A 20450-nucleotide genomic window follows, 5' to 3' on the forward strand; every position below is an offset into this window, starting at 1 on the left:
ACTTAAGTAATCACCACCACCAGCAGCCCCCTGCCAGTTTAAATAAATAAATAACCCATTAAGGTTTTAAAGTCTTCAACTGTAATTGCTACTAAAGTAGAATAATATTCTCTTCTCTCCTTTAATTACTCACCAATTTTAGGAAGAAGGGCAAGAGGAAAAATAATGCAGACTGAAGTAAGCAGCAGCAGCAGTCTCCCATCGAGGTACCAAGACCTGTTGGAAAATTGATTTAGGTTTGATGCAAAGCTCAAGAGTCCTAAAAATATGTTTAACTTAGAACTGTGCTCTTAGACAAAGCAACCACTAGGACAAGAAAAAATAATTTCCTGTCTTACATGCTATTTACATGAATTTGTACTCCTAGTTTCAACACTGATATAAAACAGAGCTCCCAGATAATCTTCATTCTGTAAGAAAGCAGCCCTGCAAGCAATGTTCCACAGGCAAGTGTCTGCATGGATCAGGGGGCTGATGTGTGCCAATTAATAATTCTCATTAGCACAAAATGCAAATCCCTGCCTTGATTCACAGCATGGTCAGAGGGAAGAGTATTTCATACTCTACAGATTTCCAGCAGAAGTATTTACACAGCACAGTGTGTGTCTAAAGCTGGGTTACAATGAGCTGCACATTCACACACCTGAAGAAACAGCAACATCAATTCCCACTCACTGCTGAGCTTCCCTTCCTTGCATACACCCATGAAAGATGTAAAGGACAGAAGGGATAAAAATTATGCTGATGAAATCTGGTAGAATGTTTATACATAAAACCACACATATTCAAAAAGCATTGTAGAGGCACATTAAGTCCTCACACATTTAAAATCTATTTGAAGCATCAAAATCCCATCTCTGAAGTGAGGAAAGCACAGAGGGATAAGTTGTTAAGTAACAGAAACATTTTGAGGTTCCCTGCCCTCACTTGGCAATAACCATATCCTGTACTGATAAACATCTTGCACATCAGCCTCCAACTTTACCACCTATAAACACCTTGACTTTTGACCTTCCAGTTTATTTAGTCCAGGATATGGTTAGCACCTAATAAACAGGCAGCACCTCAAATTATCATGAGGGAAGTACCATAACACCTGTGTTAAAGAAGAATTATCATACAGGTATATTAACTACTGCTGTACAGCATGGACAGCCACTTGAGTCACTTGTTTGGAAAGAAGATGTAATGTAAATGAACAGAGAAATTTCAAGTTTGACAGCATGTTCACTGTATCAAACCCAAAGCAATCATTAGCTGACAATGTCTGTATTAAAAATGAGTCAAAACACATCATTCTTCAAAAAGTGTATTATTAGCTCTGTCTGCTACTGCTACAGTGAAGAAGCAACTTTGCCAAAATCAGCTTCTTGCTGTAGCATTTATTCTTCATTTTATTATTTACCATTCATGTATTTTTAAACATTTTCTTTCTTTCCAGTCTGGTGGATGCTCAGATGAGGAGGATCAGCATCATGGCAGAGAACACTAGGATTATGCACTATGTGGAAATGTGGGACCTCAGTTGAAATCTCCTGATTCCAAACCCACAGCTGCCACTGAGGTTCACAAGCTCAGCAGAACAGACAGAAAATTATTTTGGTTACTTTATGGTAAATGAAGAACCATTGGGGGGTGAGGGGGGGGGACGACAGAGAGGAAAACAGCAGTGAGGAAATGAAGGAAAAAAAGTAATTTTCTATACGGCTTCATTCTGGAATACCAATTCTTGTACTTAAAAAGACCAAAAAGAGCTCAAAAAAGTCCATAGTGGGCTGGTTATTGGAAAATGTGTCCATTTTCTCCTCAAAGTACTGATGTAAAAATACACTTATTTTCCAAAGGCAGAATAAATGTTTTGATAGTGCCTTTAAAATCAATCTAATCTGTAAGTTTAATCCTACATGATAAAAGCATTCAAAATATGAAATACAGAATATAAATCCTTGACTCTGCTGAAAAAGCTTTGGCATGCAGATGTTTCTCCTCCCTCCCCCTTATTTTAACTAAAAGCAGACATTTATAAATCGCTTTAATTTCATTCCTGAATTCAACAGAACAAGATATTCATATGTTCTAAATTAGGATCTTACTCTCAGTTCATATCAATTATACAACACACAAGCAAGACAACTTAATTGCATCAATCACATCCTCTGACAGGGTCATTAAATGTTAACAGAGGGCTCACATATTACAACTTTTTAACATAATCCTCATCTGAAACTATGTTCATGTCATCAAAACTATGTGGAATTCTTGTTATGCACACAGAAACATCTCCACTCATCAATGTTAGTAAGTGTTCATACTGTATGGTTTTGTTTTTTGAAAAGATATGAGGATGTGTTAGACTGGCTCTGAGCCTCTCAAACACATGCACACCTGCTAACCTCTACCTATAAAAACAATTTAATGCACAGATCATTCTTTAAATGGCTTTCCCAAATGTACAGCTCAGGAGGGTTTATGCATATAAAATACTTTCACAGATAGTTTAACTGACATTTCTGATACATCCCAACTCCAGTTAAGATAAATTCTGCACCAAATGAAAGCGTATCAAATGCTGTAATGACTTAACAAACACAGAACAGTTGTGCAATCCCATCTGGAAACAAGTGGTCCAGGTAAAAAAGTGACTCAAACTATTCCATATTTATGCCCTTTGAATAAATAAATTGCTTCTCAGGCTTGGTATTTGATTACCTATTTTTGTTGAACAATTTCCTACCATTTAAAAGGTCAGCTAGTAAAAATGTACAGAAACAAAAGATTATGATCTAGCATGGCCATTCATATGGCAACAGAAATTAAACATAGATGTGGGCACACATATGTGCATGTTCCTGTGCTTGATCACTGCACTTGAACAATTTGCTTGAACAAATACCAGAGGAGGGAAATTGTGTTAAATTAACATTGAATGATGCAAGAACTCCAATTAACAGAGGCAGAAACTGGATGAGACCAGGCAGGCAACCACCTAAGCATGGAGCTGTGGTCAGGATTCCTGTGGACAGTTTCAGCTCTTTCTAAATGCAAAGCTGAACTTCACTCCCATCTCCAACTGCAAGTTCAGCTAAGGAAGAAGCAGGGGTGCTGGCAGAGCTGACAGATCACTGAGGATTGCAACAGCTCAGCTGGTTTGTAATAAACAGCTCAACACTGTAACCTGAGTGCTCACATCCAGGAGATCTGAGGTAGGACCTGGACAAAGCTGTTGGGAGCATTATCCCACAGGCACCTTAATGAAGAAGTTTTCACAGTGCTTTTTCAGACAGAACAACCCTTGGAGCAGCACAGGCTTGAACCTCAAGGTTCTACCTACCAGGAGTCTTCTTAAGCTGTCTGTTTCAAAGTGTATCTTTGCTGGAAGAGAATTTACTTTGCATAAAATTAAAACCAGTAGTAAGAGATGTTAGATGCTAAATTTGGGGTTAGACAGATTGGAATACAGGCAGCAGATCCAGCAGCAGCTCAACACCACTGTGTATGAAGAGTGAGCTTGAAGTATGAGCTTGAAGGAGAAGGTTACAGCACCCAAATGAAAAGCTGATAACTACCACAGCTGGAAGAGATACATTAGCAAACTAAAAATAACATCTATACATAAAATGTAATAGTTTAGATAAAAAGAGAAAACTGACAAAAAACCTTACTAAAATTGTGAGGGTCCAGAGGGCAGAAATACAAAAAGCAAGATTACAGCCACAATTAATTTTTCAAACTCATTATAAAATCCAGAAGTTGCAAGTGATAAAATAGAAAATCAACTAAAGTACCTTTTAACAAACTGATTTCCCACTTAAAATTCACCCACAACATTCAGGAATAATACAAGCATCACACAGCCTTGAGAAAATTTCAGCACATTTCTATCCAGAGCAAGGTTTGAGCTCAAAACATCTGAAAATAGCAGTTTGGAAAAACAGCTGTAAGGCACTCCAAGATACACTGTAAGGAATGACAGGAGCATGGAACAACTCAAACAAGATATTTCAGTGCTGAAGCTGCAGTGTTTGCCTTCGATTTCTTGTGACAGTTCCAATGGAAATGTGAGGGACACACTCCTTACAAACAGCTTTACAGCTCAACTGCAAAAAATAACTTATTTACTGGGAGCCAAGTTTAGGAATTATAAACCAAGTCTGGAAACCTGGCATTTTTCCCAAGCCAAGTCCAATTACTAGAGCAAGACAACAAAATATTTCCATAGAAATGCCTGCCATTTTTTGTCCTGTGATTTTGAATTATGTGAAGTGATAACATGACAGCAGTGGAAATGCTTCTTCTCCTCTCCCTCCCAGCACCTTCCTGCTTCCCCTTTTACAACATTACAGGAAGGAGATTCCTGTAGATGGAGTTTTGCCACTGACTTTAAGGTCGTAGGATGGGAAATCGCCATGAGGAAAGAATCACGCTCTGTGTGTGTGTGCTGCAAATGACCTGCACTTGCCAAATACATTTCATATTCCAACAACTCATGTAAATGACTATTTAAATTCAACTGTGAGATCAGAGAAGTGTCAGCACCCATCACTTTCAGCAGTGCTGGACCCCTTTTTTCTTCAAGACAAACACAGAATGCATGAAGCATTTTTCCTTACCCGCTCTCGGCTCCACTCAAAAGCCCAGCAACAGCCCCAGGAAGTTCAGACTTGACAATTAACAGATAAGATGACATGGCTGCAAACAGAAGCAGGACAGATTTAGCAGGGGAACAGCAGCATCTCAGCCAGCAGGGCTGGACCAGCAGGGCTGTGCCTGGAACATCTCAGCTCCGTGTGAGACACCGCGGCACCAGATCCAGAATTTATTTTCTCATATACTTCCTTTAAAAATAGCTGCAAGTACTGCACTGATGTCAGCTAATGCCTCCAAAGAGACTCTTCCACTGTGAGTCCTGAAACAAGGAAAACATAATCCAAAGGGCTAAAAGGCAAAATAATGTAATATATAGGCTTGCCCTTCTACCTGGGAATACAGACCTACAGGCTAGAGACAGACTGTGAGGCTGCAGCACTCCTCCCTCCTCTTCATGAGACATTATTCATGATGAGAGTAAATAGTATTTGTTTCTCTCAATACAACAGGGTTTTTTAAAGACTCAATTTTCATAGTTGTTCAATTGCTGTTGTACTAAATCAATACAAGACAGAAATTCAAACACACGTATAGGACTTGAAAGGGATTTTTTATATACTCCAAGGTTTGGTCCTTAGAGCTAAGAGGATTATCAGTGACACATCCCTGCCTCCCATGACAAATCCATCACCCAACAAAATCCCAACAATAATATCAAGTGCAGAACTGTACAGGAACTGTGAAGCAGAAGAGAAAGCAGAAGAGAAATTATTAGCTACTCTTACAGGATTATTGACTTGAAATTAAGTCTTTCTAATTCTGTTCAGCAGAAAGCAATCCAAAAGCTCCTTCACAGTGCCACTTTTCTCCTTCACTAAATACTGTGATCAAAGGAATGAATAGAGGGGTTTTAAATCCCAATTTATACTAGTCTGAATCCTTCACATACTGTTCATGTTGCTTTTTTAGGTAACCAGCAGAGAATTACTCAAAAAATCAAGCTTTACAAACAGCTTCAACAAGCATCAAAGCCTAAGTGAAACTAATTTCCATCCTGCAGCAGCAAGTCATTTTAGTATTGTGTCAGTAAAAGCTTAGTTACATTCAATCCCTGACAAAAACTCATCTGTTGTACTCAAATTTTACTGTTCTGTATTTAGTAATTCTTTAGAATTTTACCACGGTGTATTTATTAATGCTTCAAAATTAAAACATTACATTTTGAAAAGGCAAACCTTCATAAGCTGATATTTGAATAAGTTTGTGTGGGATTTTTTATTTAAGGAATCTTTTGAATCTTAAAAGAAAAGATGTGTGGACTCATACACTGCTGTATTATAGCAGTTACTGTTAAATTTTGAAGAAAGGGTAAGGTGGTCCCAATAGAGAAAGAGAATTCTATTAACACAAAGTGACATCTCCCTACCACAAGGTTAAATTAAAACCATTTGGTAAGTCACTAAATAATAATAGTCACTTCTTCATAATTAAAAGCTCTGGTTTTTCCCCATGTTAATGTACATTTAGTGACATGTAGTTGTTGATTGTGTGGCATGAGGTATTTATCTGCTGTCCTGATTTACTCTCCTACAACAGAGTGTATTTTCAACCAGAGAGAATTACAGCATGCATATTTCTAAGTCACTAGAATTTGTAAGTAAATTAACCCAATTTTTCATGCTAAGTTGCAGGCAGCTGCATATTTCATTTTAATTTTTTAAAAAACTAATTGGGGGAGGAGGGAAAGGAAAATTCTTCTAAATTGCAATTCAACCTTATTTACCCATTAGCCTTCTCTCCTGTATGATACTTTATACACAAGCAAGTCAGAATTTTCATATATTTATGTCCTTCAGAAAGCTTTCAAAACGAGTTCTTTTGCAGTCTCCACTGCAGAAACCTTCAAATTAATTTCCAGATCAGATTTCTTCCAATATGCAATCTGTCACTCTGCCCTTGCATTCCTATTAGCCTCTGGCTAATCACTGGATCACTTCTCCTTTGTTGCTCACTCTTTGTTTTTGAGAGGAGTCCTATTTCACTGAATTCCACTCCTAAGGAGGGAGCCAGTCCTGTACCAAGAAAATTGTGCATGCTGAACATCTGTGTGCATCTTTCTTCCTTTCTCTGGGCATATGGGAAACAATCTCACATAGTAGGATTTTTTATATTCTCTTGTTTGTACTACAAAATGAATAATGGATATTAAATAATTTTATTTATATCCTGATGTTGGAACCCTAGGTAAAAAATTATTTAATTTAAGCATCAGGATGTTGATTTTTGTTTAAACATCTCGTGCATGAATCTGAGCGGCATGCCCATACTTGATACAGTTTAAAAAAGCCAAATTCTGCTTTTAGTTCATTTGCAAACACAGTTTTAATTCTCCTCAGGAGAAACAACTCCTTGTAGCTTTACTTGGCATGAAGACACAAACCACTGTGTAACTCTGCAACACACTACAGAGTGAGCAAAGAACATGGTTGGTTTGTTTTTTTAAAGATGAAACTAAAACAAGAAAAACTAAAACAATGTGACAGTCTTTTTCTACTTGAGGAACTGAGAGCATAAAATGTGACAGACAAAAAGCCAGGTATCCTTTGCCCCAAATAACAATCTGAACCTCAGTTCCCTGGCTCAGGTTGTGTTGTACAAATGAAACCTCAGCTCTCCTTGGCAGCCCTGATGTGCCATGGAAGGAAGAGATTACACAGCCCCAGGCTGAGCTGTGACACAAGAGAACACAACAAAAAGCACATCATCCTTGTGCTCTGATTTACCCTGAAATACTGACATGAGACACCCATTCCACCCTGAAATACTGACATGAGACACCTATTCCAGCTTTCCTGCAGAACAAACCCTGTGCAATGGCCTGGTCTGAGGCTGCAGCAAGAGGGGGAAGCCACAAGGGCTGAACCAGAACTAAGTGAGCAACCTTCACATGGTCACTTCCTAATTTTCAGGTTCTGAATTTGCACGTATTATGTTAGTTTGAGGTAATTTTCAGTATGCACCTAGAGCTACTTGATGGAGAACAGTTCTGAACTCCTCAACACGCCTTGACTCACCAGAACTCAGCAGAAATCAGAATTATTCTATTAGTTTATTATTCTGTACACTTACACTGTGTTGAAAGCAGTAAGAAATATTGCTCTTAAAATACCTATCACTTTGCCATGATCTGAAAACTTGCTATTAGCTGACAGAAAAAAACCCAAAAAGTTTATTAAAATATAAACTAGAGTAATTGCTTTACACTTCCATTACTACAGCCTGCAGTGCCAGCATGAGCTGTGACTCTATAAATACACACAGCATGCATACATTATTCAGAATGTCTGTGCTGTGCTACCAATATTGTTTAACACTGACCATATGCACCCCTATCTGAAAAAATAGTTGCTGGAGAAAAGGTTGTTTTTTAAACAGTCCTCAAAATACCTCTTCTGAGGTAGCCCAAACTTGAAATATGTGGGTGGCTGTTTGGTTAAAAGAAAAAAGTGTAACTTTTTCTTATTATCCTACCCAAAAAGAGACCAAGTGCTAAAGTCCACAGCAAGGATATCACAGAATGTACAATAAACTTTTAAGTAAACATAGAATTTATGGTGATAAATCCCTTTAAATCATTTCATTGAAGGGTCTGACTCTTCTGGTTAGATTCTCCTGATCTACCACTGTAGGTGATGGTATTAGAGCCTTGCAAATGTCTTGCATTTCTAAGCCCTGTGCAAAGATGGAAACAAGCTCCCCTCCAAACTTCCCCCAGGAGAAGAGAGGGAGTTACTGGTTTTAATATGTCCTTAGTGAAAGCTTTAAAAAACAATGTTGGGATCATTTCTTTGGTTTTAAATACAGATGTAGAATGGAGTGTGTGACAGAAGATGTAATCCTTGCTCATACAGAGAAATTCCAAGAACTCAAACAGGTTGTCAATTTCTTTGCTTGTCCTTCTATTATGGAGACTCATCCTGATGAATTTCTGGTCCCCTGCTTCCTTTTCCTTCTATCTTTAGCTTTTACCTGAATTAGTCTGGAACTTTCCTATGGCAAGCTTAAAAAACAAACAAAAAATCCTTCTTATTGTACATGGAACACACAGGCAGCAGATTTACTTTGGTAAAACTTCCTTAGTTATAAGTGTGCATTTATGTTAAAAGAATAGAAAAGTTTCCTACATAGCTCATTACATATTCCATTCTGTAGTACAGCTGCAGGCTGGTATTCCTGTAATTTAATTTTTTTTCTATTATTTAAAGAAAGCTTAATATTTTTTACAAGATCAAACCTTCCAAGAACCTTCCATTCACTGCAATAGGAAAACACAGGAGCATGGGTCATTAATTGTTAAATTAGTACAGGAGCTGACAAACCTGCCCTTAATTAAGGCAGCTCTGCACTGGAAATCCTCACTTTGAATCACTCAGGATAATTAGGCTTCCAGGTCAAAAGTAAAGCATGCTGTGAAAACAAACATTTGAGTTTGTTTGAAAACAGAATTAGATTTCCCATACCTAAAGGAAGCTTAGTAATTTCTTAAGGTATTAAGGATGCAAGTCTCAGCATGAAATAAGCTGTATTTCATTTTATTTTATTCCTCCATGATTTGCACCGTTCATTCATCTCCAAAGTTTCTGAGTATTGTTGTCATTCCTCACTGATTGCACGAAGGTTATTCCCATCCACCCCCTCAGTCTGAAAAAAATATTTGCTTTATTTAAATTTGAAACAAATTTTGCAAACACGTTTAGAACCAAAGGGCAGAATGGATGAACTTGGTGGGGGAAGAGGAAAAAAAAAAGAAAAGAATTTGCAATTAATAAATGCCCACTTAGCATGATAAAAAGAGGGGTTTATTAGTCTCTGCACAGCACCTCTGAGGCACTCACAGAAAGCACGATTATATATATATAAATATATATATATTTACATGGACGGGGAGCTACATTAAATATGTCACTGTTTCCCTCAGAAGAACAAAGGGGAGGGGATGTGGAAGGCAGCAGGAGAAGCTGGAGGCTCCCGAGGCGCCGCGCTGCCGGCAGCTCTCCCGGGAAGGCAGCCCAGGCCAGCAGAGGGTGGTGCTGCTTCTTTGAAATATCTGCTTCGCACAGCGGCTACGCCTCTCCACTGATTCCGGGAAGCTTGAAAAATACGGAGCACGCGATTGTAAATACTTATTTAGGGTGTCTTACAGGCACAGCAGGGTCTCTGTGTATTGTCTGTCACCTTGGCTGTATTAACAGGCCATAAAATCTACAGGGCAGCATCACCCACTGGAATGAATCTTGTTGCTCCCAGTCACTGCCTGCAGCATTCAGGCAGTGCTGAGGATAAAAATCACTCCAGGCACACAGAACGAGCTTTTCCCTCATCACTGATTCTTACAAAGAAGATAAGTGTGTACCTTTGAGGACATGTGGAAACAAAAAATCAAAAAGCACCAGTTATAGAAAGTATATTGAATTAAACTGTATTTATGTAAGAAAGCAAATAATCATTTGTAAAAGTAAGATAGCTGTCTGGAAAGTTTAGTTCCAAAGAATGACTGCAATGGCAACTTGGGGACAAGCCAAGGCAGGTTATCTGAAGAAACTGAATAAAATATATATTGCAAAAATCCTCACAGAGACCACCTAAGCTACATGGTGGTACTGTTAATAAATTTAAATTATTAAACTCCTGTTCTCAGCAGTCTGGACTGATGTCTGTGTGCATCACAGCCACCAGGCCATATCTCAGCAGCAGTGACCTTCAGCTGATGGCAGCCCCAGCCTGGGAAGCACAAAAGCTGCAGAACTCCACATGCTTCCTGCTAAGGTCAGTGCTGGCATTTGTTAGTGCTGGCAACGGGCTGAGAGCTGCTCTTGTGCAATACTTTATTGTGTTTGTCTCCATTTTTCCACCAGCCTTGCTAAAAATCAGCCCTTCTCTAACTTTATTTTGCATGCTTTAGGAGTCCTACAGATTTTCTCTTGGGTACATGGCTGTGGACTGTCCTCCTTTTCAGCCACATCCACAGCAAGGACAATTGTAGAAGGAGAAATTGCTGTCCTCCTTCCTCCTCTGCTTCAGAAAGCACCTATGAATCTCCCAAAACTCCCCTGGTGGGGAGAGGGAAGGGCTGTGTGATTGCCAGCCACAGCTCTGGCCCACTGTGCCCCATCCATCACTTCCTAGAAGCACAACACCATTAAACAATAGCAGGGAATGCATCCAACTCCAGCTGCTCCTGGGAAGGATGACATGAGGAGCCAGCAGAGCCATGGAACTCAGCATTTCCACAGCAGCCTCCCTCCTTCCCTGTGTGCCTCCAGGCCTGCAATTCCTCAAGGGCTCTCTCCCTTCTCTGAGGGCACCTGACACCATCTGGGAGCCTTCAAGAGCCTCTTCATCCCAGCAGGTGAGAAATGGCCATAGGGAAGATCACTGCAGAGGAAGATGTGTGTGACAGGAAAGGGTTGGGAGGAGCAGATGAACAAACCTGAGCAGCCTGGGAAGTGCAGTTTGACAGTTCCCTTTGCCATGTGCTCTTTGCACCCACACACCAAGCAGCCCTGTCAGGAACAAGGCAGTCCACGTGACTGTTTGCATTAAAGGGCTGCTGGATTGGGTCAAAAAACTGAGAAATGGAATGTAAAAATCAGTAGCACTGGCCATCCCATTCAATCTTTTGTATACCCTCATTAACAAATACCTATATTACAAGAACATACTCATTATAAGGAAAGCAAGGCAAATGTTCTCCAAGTTTAGTCACTAAGCTCATATTCTATACTCTTTTGAGTTAGGGTATTAAAATGATTCTAATTTACATTTGGATATTGAAAAGTCAACTCAGTATCCTGGTGCATCCTTAGTTAATCTTGGTACTTTAATAGATTTGATTTGTGTTATGTGGATTAATTAAATGCCTTCCAAGGGACAATTAAAATCTGCAAGAAAAGTTGAATGCTCATGTCAGGGATGCCTGTTAAAATTCCAAACAATGTACTTGAAAATTTGAACCTTAATTTGACCAATCAGTGCTTTCCTGCAGCTGTACAAAAAGGGTATCCTGGTAATAGAAAAAATCAATTCCCCTATCTGCACAAATCCCTGAGTATATGCAATTAGAATGTCAGATTCAAACTTGCACATGAAGCTTTCTTTTAAAAACACACAAAGATGACAAATTGGAAAGCCTAACCATTAAAATTATTACTAAAGTGCTTTCTCCACCACAAATTAATGTAACTCACTTCTGCACTCAGGCTATTTTTAGAAGGGATCAGGGCAAACTTTAAAAAAAGCCCAGACTAGATGCAGATAGTGACAATAACCCTGGTAAAGTTGCTTAATCACAAGCCATCTTTCATTATCTCATGCTCTCTAATCACTTCTGAAATAAGATAGCATGTGATGCAACGCACCCAGGTCTGATGATGGAAGAGGTAACACAAAACAATTTTATTTTTAGCCTTCCTCTGAAATCAAAGATGTTGACAGAGTCTGGATGTCTGCCCAACAGGCACTGTGCCCCTGGTTCCTTCAGCCAGACAGACAAACAGAAAGAGGGGAACACAGCAAACCAGCAGGACAGGCAGAGCCCAGGTTTTACACTTAACCCCAGCATGGATCCCAGTCAGGACAAACTACACTCCACAGTTCTGCCATGTAAAATCTGCAGAAGGACCAGAAAGACAAGAAAAATTATTTTCTTTCCATGCAGTTCTTTGGGAGTCAAAGCTGTGTGAGAAGAGAACTTTTCATATGTTATTTTTTTTAGCAGCCTGCAGCAGCACAGTCACCTTCAGAGCTGGTCCTGACATGGGGGACTTGCACTGCAGCATGCACTGGCTTAGGGCTCTGGAGTTACTGAGCTGAATTTTATTAAAAATGGCACAGAGGAAGATATGAACTGTGATGAGGAAGAAATGAGAGTCATGTTTCCTTTGACAGCAGTCTTGTACATGATCCCAGAATCTCCAGAACCTGCTCTGTGTATCCCTCCTTCTCTTGTACTGTTTATTTAGAGGTGCACTCAAACAGGAAAGGAAATGAAAAGATTTGTTCATTGCTACAGAACATCCTCTAAAACCTGTATGAATAAACAGTCCTTAATCTTGGAATTGCTATGGTCACTCCTGTCTAAAATTAATGCTTGAATTTTTACAGCCATTTCATTTGGGCAGCTTTTATTATACTGGAACTTTTAGTATAAGAAAATATTCCAAGTTTATAATGAAAACACAGTTACTTTGTCTAGTTCTAGGTGCTTAGACAGTGACAAAAACCAGCAATCATTGAATTATCTGGACTTGCCAGGTCATCCTAAAGGAAAGAACAGCACTGGAATGCTGTTTCCTTCTGTTGATGTATGTGAACGTGGGTATCCCATGGTGGTAGGAAACAGAGGAGGGAGCTTTCAGATAATTCCCTCATTTAAAAGAAAGCATCCAAAACATTTACAACAAAAGAAAAATTAAAACTGTTCTATTAGACTTCAAACTGTTCTACTTTCAGACAAATAATTTCTAAATACTTAGTGACTATCAAGTATGTGAGCATACCTGAGGAAGAGTTCAAATACAAAACCAGGGAGTGTTATTTTGTTATGTCATGTACCAAGGAAGACAAAATAACACACACTGGAAGGAGACAGCCCACATGATGTAAGTCAGGGAGATAAATTCCCCCAAAAAAACAAGTTATTGAGCTAAAAAAAGAAAGCTCCCATTAATGCAAAACATATGAAGCATCATAGCTAAGTAAACATTCACTTGCTGCACAAATCACTAAAATGCACAAGCAGGTTCCAACAGCAAAACCCAAACCACATTATCTGATAAAATGCAGCTACCAGATCCCAATGTACAGAAGAGCAGAGAGGAGATGCTGCTGCCTGAGCTCCTTTCAATGAGCAGGGCAGCTCTAAGGGATGTGCTCCACATCCTGGCATGCAGCAACAGGCAGAGAATCCAACCCCCAAAATTCCCCCATCTATCCCACAACTACAGCCCTTCTGCTCAGCACCATCACAAAAGCCTCTTAAGTTTTCTGTCCTTTTAATGAGTTTCTTAAAAACACTTTAATTATTGCCTTTGGTGCTGGTGGAGCTTTGAAGCCTGTCACAGATTTAATATTGAGCATATGAAGTCTCTTACCTCCAATATTCTGGATAATTATTGTAGTTGCAACAAGGACCTATAAAAAAAATGGATTTCTTTAGAAAGGGTAAGAAGAATAACTAAAATCATATGTCTAGAGCAGGCATAAACCACATGTGTATTATCTTAAACACACCAGATGTAGCAGTGATAACAAGTCCCAAAAGGAAGGGAATCTTCTCCTTAGTGAGGAGTTTAACACATGGAAACCAGCAATGAACATGGGGACAAAAATCCTTCCTGAAAATATCACATTTTTATTCAGAGACAAAGCAAGAGTCATTATACAGTGAAGCCTGTTGTGCACAAGAGAAGGTTTTTAAATCACTGAAAACAAAAATGCATTCTAACTGATATCAGGTGAATACAAATGAAAATTATCATTTATCTCTGACAGACAGCAGGGATTTGCACAAGCTCAAATGTACTTCCTTATTCCTGAATATTTCTGACTGTCAAGAATGTCATTGTTTTTTTAAACTTGTAAACCAGATACTCTTTTCCTTAGCACTTGTGATTATTCATAGTGGACTGATATGGAAGCAAAAATGATCACAGGCTATTAAAAAACTTGTCTGAATAAAAAAAAAAAAAATTCCAACTTAAAAAAAAAACAAAACCTAAAAGTGGCTATGAAGTTTTTCCAAGGTTTTCTTTTGAGTTTAGCTGTAAAATACCATTATCATGAGCTTCAGTTTTCTTTCTGCCCACTGCTCTTCTTGATATAGGACATTTCCTAAATAAGCACTGCCATTAAGTCAACTTGGAAAAAAATTAAGCTACAGTAATGAGAAGAAGTACAAAATTGGCTTTTTGAAAAAAATTATTTCAGATTTTACATTAATTCAAAGTCAGTTCAAATCTCACCAAGGAAAGGAAGGAAAAAAAAATGATATCTTGGAATTTGCCATAGATGGAAACAAACAGTTCACACCTTTGGAAAGGGAGAATCAGCAATCTTCCAACGGCAGAATATTTCCATTGTTACAAATCTCAGAAAAATACATTTGAAAGGAAATCACCATTTTGAGTAACTGCTCTAGTTCAAGAGTAGTTAACCAGTAGTTTACTCAAACTGAGCTGCCAATTAAAGCAAGGCTCTGCACTGGGCTGGCAGGGTCCTCCCCCTATGTGTGAGGGAGAAGTAAGCAATGCTGCAGAGAAAAAAGGAAAAATAAAAATAAAGTCATCTGTGCCTGACTGAAGTGAGAACTATTCAGGGATAGATGAGAATTCAGAATGGTAGTGGTCAAGTAGAAAAGCCAAAAAATCAACAAGATCAGTTAAAAGCAAAGCATTCAGGAAGCAGACCTCAGATACATGACTTAAAGAGTTACTGGATTGCAAAGAGAAAACAGTCTGAGAAAACACTCTCAGAAGCAGCAAAGCCTGTCTTGCAGGCAAGTTTTAACAAAAGTGTATAAATATCAAAGATGTTTCAAGTGACAAAGAAAAGTCCTCCAGAAAACATCAGTTCACCAGGAAAGCTTGGTGAACTTTGTTGGGAAGCTGTTCTTTTGATAAAATAATCACAGAAATATTCCAGTGCTCTCCATGCACGCTGAAAAGAAAAATCCAGATAATTTTCAGCATGGATTATTAAACTGCAAATAATGAAAGAGTATATTAAGAAGAATAAAAAAAAATACACACATTGACTATGATGTGAAGTTGTGAAATCTGCTTCACTTCAGCTTTTAAATAACAGATTAGATAAGCATCTGCCAAGAATGGTTTATGCATGCTCAGCCTTGCTTCAGGGCAAAAGCAGGGTAAGTCACATTTTAGTTTCTTCTTAAGCTCTGTATTTCTGTGACTTTTTCAAGTAATGGCTCATGGTTAATGTATACAGAACAGCTCCTGTAAATAATAACTATGTCTTATTCCTTGCTATTATCAAGGTTTATTATCTCTTGAGGTTGATCACTTGTTAATTTGGTCAATAAATATTGATCCTCAGACTACACTCATCTGCTTATTAATGCTAATGGAAGCTACAAACACCTGATAGCTCAGGCTTAATTCTCACTGACATTCAGATAAAAGAAAGCAGTCTCTAGCCTGTTAAGGCAAATTAATTTTAAAAAGTTTGCACTGTTTCAGTACAACATTAAAATCCCGCTCATGTGGTAAAAAAATCTGTTTTCAGTAAGGTATAACTGGAACACAGAGCATAGAATTCATACCATTAAATGTGCAGTATTCACTGGCAGCAACATTACTATTGGGAAAGAGATTCAGAGCACACTAGCAAAAAAACAACAGTTAACATTTTCATTACTCTTGTATCAGAAATGGTTATGTTGTATATGTATGTATCAGAAATGGTGGTTTTGTTTGGTTGCTTTTGTTTGTTGGTTTGGTGGGCTTTTTATAATTATGAGATCAAACAAGTAAGAAACATTCACGTGAAGAGCTTATTAAACAAAAGGAAAGCAGTAACATGCATCCTATGTACTCTTAGCTGTTCCTATAGTGGAAATTACTTGAAAAGCCATCCCTTATCTCAGACCCTATAAAATGATGAAACACAAACAGCAAATCCATCACTTTCCTGTCCCTTAACACTTTTACAACAGAGGCAGGACTGTATCAAATCTGAACCCTGAGCAACAATGCCAGTGAGCAGATTTGTACAGACAACTGAAAGTGAACACTCTGACAGGAAAGCACCACAAAATCTTGCATTTCAGGAGTGCAAATTGAGCTGAAGTTGGGCTTCCACAGAGCAGACCCACAAACTGAAACCAAGTGAAAAGCTTCAGGCTGTCATGGATTTCTCAGCATACTATGGTGTTAGCAATATACTATTAATTTCATTTATATTTCTTTATTATGCAAAGAACATTTGCATATCAGAAGCATGAGACCAAGAAGAAAAACAGGTAAAAATGAATACTCACCCTTCCAGTTGATCCAAATGCAAAAAGGCCAAGGTCTTCATAAGAAGTGACAGCTGTTGGTAAGGGAAAAAAAGAAAAGAGCTAAAATATCTCGAACTTGAAAAGATTGAAAGCGCTATTTTTGGCCCTTTTTAAATTAATAAAATTCAGAATTAAAAGAATATTTCATAGCATTTTTTACTTACAAAATAGCTTTTATTTTCACCTTTACTCCTGCTAAAAAACACAGCTTTATTCTCAAACATTCAGAGACTCTTCAGAAACTCAATTTAGTATTTGCAGTTTCAGTATTTAAAATATAATACTAGTACATTAATAGCAAATTGCCTTCTCCCAAAGATTTTCTTTGTGGGTGAAGGATTATGAAATTAGCATTAGCAATTAGATATAAGATATGTCTGTATTTTATTTCTTAAAACAGCAGGTTTTTTTAAATTAGGATGACAACAGAGGATACATTTTCATCTTTCTACAAATATAAATATTACCATCTTTCCAGCTTTTAAGAATTAGGCCTTATCTATTTTCAAGAGAGCTAAAGGTAAACACTTTCTTTAGTTGAAACCTCTTATTAAAAAAACCCAAAAGAAAACCCAGAGCAAAACAAAAATCCTGCCCTTACCTGCACCCCACTTACATAATTACATGAAAACAGCCTGTGGTTTCCTGTATAATTCTGCTGGGTTTTAGCTGAAGCTCACTTCTATTCTAACTCAAAACAATCCCTTCTCAGAGAGAAGGATGTTCTAGTAAAGCCTCTCATTGTTACTGTGTATTTTGTTACTAGAAATTCAAGCAGTATCAAAAAGATGCAAGTTTTCTGAGAAACACCACTCATTTCTTGGGATATAATAAAACACCTGTGAATGCTTCAGAGGGTACAATTACTCTCAAACCCTCATAATTCTGTGGTTGGTTTCTCTTCCTTGGTTCTGTTTGGTACAACACTGCTGCTGTCACAGTTTAATTGAGCTGTGCAGGGTGAGCTTTTCACACCTGGGAGGAGCCCCATCCCCTGTAAATGACACAGGCAGGGGAGCCACAGGCACCTCACCCAGATCAGGTGGCAGCACTGGAGCTCACACCTGCCCAAGCTTAGCTGGTTTTATTTCACTGAAATTCTGCACACAATCACAGCAGTGCCCAGAGGGGAACAGAACAAAAACAAACAGAAACCAACCCCAACAGAACTTCATGAATTTTCTCATATGGTTTTCTCAAGGAGCAGTGTATCCCATTCTGCTCTACTAAAGACTCCAACACATTCTCACAATATAAATGAAATAACAAAACTAAATGAGTCAGATTCAGTGCTCAGCATAAACCTGGAACTGACTCTAACAAATATCATTCAACAAAAAATATTTCTTACTAGACTTTACCTTGTGTTTTTCCTAATTTCCATTTAAAAGGAGCTAATCACTACTAAACTACTAAAAAAAAGCATTTTAGATAGCCATTTAAAAAAAATCAGTAAAATAGTAAACATATTTAAGAGCAAGTTGTTTTTACCACATGGTAATTAATATACAGCACACATGTATGAGGAGTTATGAGCAAAGAGAACAAAATTTTCCACACAATTCCAAAAGAGCAATATGAAACCTTAGAGTATTTTCTGTAATCAGTTTAGTCCTGTAAACACTGGGAAGCCCTACTACTTGATCACATTACTTCTGTAATTTCAAGAATATATGGAACAAAATATTTAGTGCAATTTATATAAAGGTAAGTAAGTTCTATCTGATTAGTTTATTTTTTATCATGTTATTAACACTCCATGGATATTATCCCTTTAAATGTGAAGGGGCAAGTACAGTACCAACAGTATTTGTGACTGACTCCTAAAATGAAAACAAAAAAACTGCCACAAAACTTCAAAGTGCATCCCACTTCAATTCCCAATTCCTCTGCTTTGCAGAGTAATCTCAGCCCTTATCAGCCCAAAACAACACAGGTCATACTGAATTAACACCAGGACAAACACTGACTAAACTAAACTCAACACTCGACACCTGGCAATATTTTTTTTGCTAAGCCTTTTGGTCTACACAAATCACTTGATTTTGTCAAAGTCCAGACCAACATAAATGAGTAACTGAAGACACTTCTTTATTTTTGAACTGCAACTAAAATGCTTGTGCTTAATAAATCCTGGCCTCTGTTTGAAATGGAATTAGCATTAGTGCTTTCTTTTCAGGAGGTGTTTTATAGGTCACCTCTTTCCTAAATAATAGTTTACAAACACTTTCAATGGTTTCTCTTCACCACCTTTCAATTTTTTCTAGCTTGTTTTTAATATGAAACTACTAAAATTTCCTTCCAATTTTTCCCATGGATTAAGTTTAATACTCCAACACTGTAATTGGAGTATTAAACTTAATCCACTGTAATTTGTAATTGTTTACAAATGAATATAGATTTTTAAAAGAAAAAGTTTGATTAAGTAGTTTGGAATCAAACACCTACAGAGATTTTGCTTTGTCGAGGTACAAAGGTTGTATTTCCCACTTTTTAAAGACAGTGTTCCAAGGAAAAACTTGGAATGCTAGCTAACATTTAATTACTTTAATAGCTGACAGGAATTATAGGCAATATAATCTCAAATCTTATTTTTAAAAATCAAAACACAAAAGGTCATAAATCCAGCAAAGTTATCCAGACATAAATCTGGTGCAAGTCCTACCTGCCAGCATTAGGTGATAACTAATTCTTATTTTCAGACTGGAGGAATTCTTCACCCTGACACTTCAGCTGCATGAATTTCAAAAATGCTTTCCTGAGGTGAACTCTTGCCTTTGGACAAGAACTGAGGAGTTCAACCCTTCTTGCACGTTAGGCCTCTGAGCTCAGAACATCCAAACTATTCTTACTTCAATAAACTTAAATCCTTGGTTTCCCTCCTCATCATAATTCTTTTGAAAGAATCTTTTTTTTTTTTACTAGACAACAGCTTAATGCCACTTAATGCCCATAAAATACAGAGCTTTTCAGCCTGAAGGAAGAGGTTAAAAGGCCACTAAAATTACCTGAATCTCCTTTTTTTTTTGCTTCTCATGTACCTATCTAGCTTCATGTTTCAGGTTCTGACTCCTTTCTAATAAATAGCACTCCAAAAGGAGAAAAAAATTACCAAACCCTTAATCCCAAATCATCAAGCAGCCAACAATACCAAGCAGAAAAGCAACCCTACCTCTGAGGGGTGTTTTTTAAGAATGTATGAAGAAGGTCACTCAACAGGTGGGGACAGGAGCAGCAGATCTGAGAAGAATCAGGAAGCAATCATCTGAGAGACCAAAGGCAGCTAAAGAAAACAAAGCCAAGGAGGGAAGAGGCAGAAGCTTTCTCCCACCACCTTTAAAAAGAGAGGAAAACAGATGAGAGGGAAGCAATAAGCAGGGAAACTTCCTGCTGTAACATGATCTTTGTGTAGCAGAAGTCAAGGAAAGACTCAGTTGTTTCAGTAGCAATTCAAAGAAGCAGGAATTAAAACAGGAGCAGATTTGAGTGCAGGTACTAGAATGGATTGTTTGAAGTGTCTCAAAGCAGTGCACTTTCCAAGGGCTGCACCATGACTTCCCATTCAGCAGCAAAAATGCTCCATAAGCTGCATCTATAAAGCACCAGGAGAATAATGATAATCCAATATGATTGAAAAGCCTGAATGGTACCCATTCCAAACCATGGACAAAAACATGCACTACTCCTAGGAGAATGAAAAGCTGCTCCTTTATTGCTCTTAAGCATTCACTGAAAGCAAAAGCACACACTGATTAGTGAGGTTCAGCCAGCACCAAAGTAATTT

At 38.0% G+C, this 20450-nt stretch overlaps 1 protein-coding gene across 1 annotated transcript in view; it reads right to left on the reverse strand.

Annotated features, from left to right (window-relative positions):
- The window catches only part of SLC38A6 (solute carrier family 38 member 6), a 38189-nt gene that overhangs the window by 15824 nt on the left and 1915 nt on the right, over positions 1 to 20450 (reverse strand). The window contains exons 4-7 of the mRNA XM_054635511.2: positions 16646 to 16698; positions 13740 to 13779; positions 4611 to 4689; positions 134 to 216 (exon numbers count right to left, since the gene is read on the reverse strand). Coding sequence (XP_054491486.2) covers positions 134 to 216; positions 4611 to 4689; positions 13740 to 13779; positions 16646 to 16698 — 255 coding nt within the window. The remainder of the gene's footprint in view (positions 1 to 133; positions 217 to 4610; positions 4690 to 13739; positions 13780 to 16645; positions 16699 to 20450) is intronic.

This window comes from Agelaius phoeniceus, chromosome 6 (assembly GCF_051311805.1).
Source record: "Agelaius phoeniceus isolate bAgePho1 chromosome 6, bAgePho1.hap1, whole genome shotgun sequence".
NCBI classification, from domain to species: domain Eukaryota; kingdom Metazoa; phylum Chordata; class Aves; order Passeriformes; family Icteridae; genus Agelaius; species Agelaius phoeniceus.